Genomic DNA, 1,584 nt, shown 5'->3' on the forward strand with positions numbered 1-1,584 from the left:
TTTACTCCATAATGACAACACTTTATTAATTGGAATAAAATCCACAATCATTGTAAAACATGGGAATGTATACCGACTTGTAAAGAACTGACCAATGCTAGAACGTGGGGCAGATAATGTGACTTTCTTTCCTTTTCATCGGTCTGACGTGTGCTCGGACCTGTAGCGTCCACGCCCGGAAGGTCAGAATGAATGACCATATGAAATCTACACCCTCAGGGATCAGTCCGCGGTCCGGGAGGACCACCCATAACACGGGCGCTGTTACATTATGTTAAGTTCTAGAGTAGGGAGCGACTCGCCCCGTGACAAATCTGTGCTGAATACCCGTAGTTTCCTCGACATTGTGAGAAAGCACAACACACGTATTGACCCATCAGTCATGAAGTTATAAGTCTCCATCATGCTCATCATCGTCTCCCATTGTCAATAAAAGGGCTTTGGGCTGGTTCTGAAATAAAGCTGCACGATTCTGTCTTTCTCCCTTTTTCACCCAATGTCCGTAGATCCGGAAAGCACAGGCATCAATAAGTCTTCTGATGCCCTTCACTCCGTATGGGTCTCTCATGAGGAGTCCACGGGTGACGGGCCGGGCTTGTCGCCATCTCACCAAAATACGAACACAAGCCAAAGCTGTCCAGGCTGCAATCTGTGGAAGACAATAGACCACAGATCTATTGGGGCTCGACATTTGTACATTTATCATTAACAAGAACTGATGAAATTAAGGGCTAGGACCGTCACAAACTGCTGCTGAGGGATGTTGAGCAAACTCACCCGAAAGCGGCGATACGGTGTGACGGCGGAGCCATGCTCTCGCTGGTGACTTTGGAAAAATCTGTGCTGAAGAGCCTGATCTGCAGTAAGACGATTCTCTGGACACACCTCAAGAAGACGGGAGATCTAAGAAGAAAGATGCCAGAAAAACAGCCGAAGCTCAGAAAGAGATACTAACTGCTCGTCTGTCCAAAATCTGAGGCCCCAGGGATCTTACCAGGTCCTTTGCTGTTGCAGATCGGTCATCCCATTCAGGAGATCCAAACTGATATCGTCCATCCATAATCATCCGAAGCATTAACATCTGTCTACGATGCCAGAAGGGAGGTGAGCCAGCCAGTAGCGTAAACATGATCACACCACATGCCCACCTACAACAGACAAGAGACCACCCTGCTACCAAGTGTCAACTGACAGATCCTTGTACTACAGCTTCCCAACCATAAAGCAGTTTCATCAGTGATCCAGCATGTGCCTGACATACTCACAGATCCACCTCTTTCCCATATCCAGGGTGTGCTTCTTCCATCGAACACTTCAGGATTTCTGGAGCTAAATATCCCGGTGTCCCACAAAGCTCTGGTCACCAAACAAGAACAGATCAAATAATGTCAGAGGAGCAACACACGTAACCAACAATAACAGCAGCAATGAATAAATCCGACCAGCGGCATTGTCTGAAAACCGTAAGAGAAGGACAGCACCTCGCAACTTCTCCTCAGGGTTCAAGACACAACTGAAGCCAAAGTCAGAAAGCTTGATGTTCAGACAGTCATCCATCAGAATATTCTCTGGTTTCAGATCACA

The 1,584-nt window shown here is 47.1% G+C and overlaps 1 protein-coding gene across 1 annotated transcript; it reads right to left on the reverse strand.

Annotated features, from left to right (window-relative positions):
* On the reverse strand, positions 1-1,584 carry LOC141162692 (phosphorylase b kinase gamma catalytic chain, liver/testis isoform-like). Its single transcript, XM_073649054.1, has 5 exons — positions 1,482-1,584; positions 1,266-1,356; positions 995-1,148; positions 778-903; positions 1-649 (listed from the first exon to the last, which is right to left on the reverse strand). The coding sequence occupies exons 1-5, from the start codon at positions 1,555-1,557 to the stop codon at positions 389-391; spliced, it is 708 nt and encodes a 235-aa protein (XP_073505155.1). The 5' UTR covers positions 1,558-1,584; the 3' UTR covers positions 1-388.

This window comes from Phyllobates terribilis, unplaced genomic scaffold (genome assembly GCF_046119375.1).
Source record: "Phyllobates terribilis strain yellow unplaced genomic scaffold, ASM4611937v1 Scaffold_9__5_contigs__length_417890890, whole genome shotgun sequence".
In the NCBI taxonomy this organism is placed as follows: Eukaryota; Metazoa; Chordata; class Amphibia; order Anura; family Dendrobatidae; genus Phyllobates; species Phyllobates terribilis.

Excerpts from the sequence above, each read along its gene's own strand:
- LOC141162692 (XM_073649054.1), bottom strand. The coding sequence starts at position 1,557 with ATGGATGACTGTCTGAACATCAAGCTTTCTGACTTTGGCTTCAGTTGT. Across the intron at positions 1,357-1,481 it reads CCCTGAGGAGAAGTTGCGAG|AGCTTTGTGGGACACCGGGA; the intron begins GTGCTGTCCTTC and ends TTTGGTGACCAG. Across the intron at positions 650-777 it reads CACCGTATCGCCGCTTTCGG|ATTGCAGCCTGGACAGCTTT; the intron begins GTGAGTTTGCTC and ends TGTCTTCCACAG.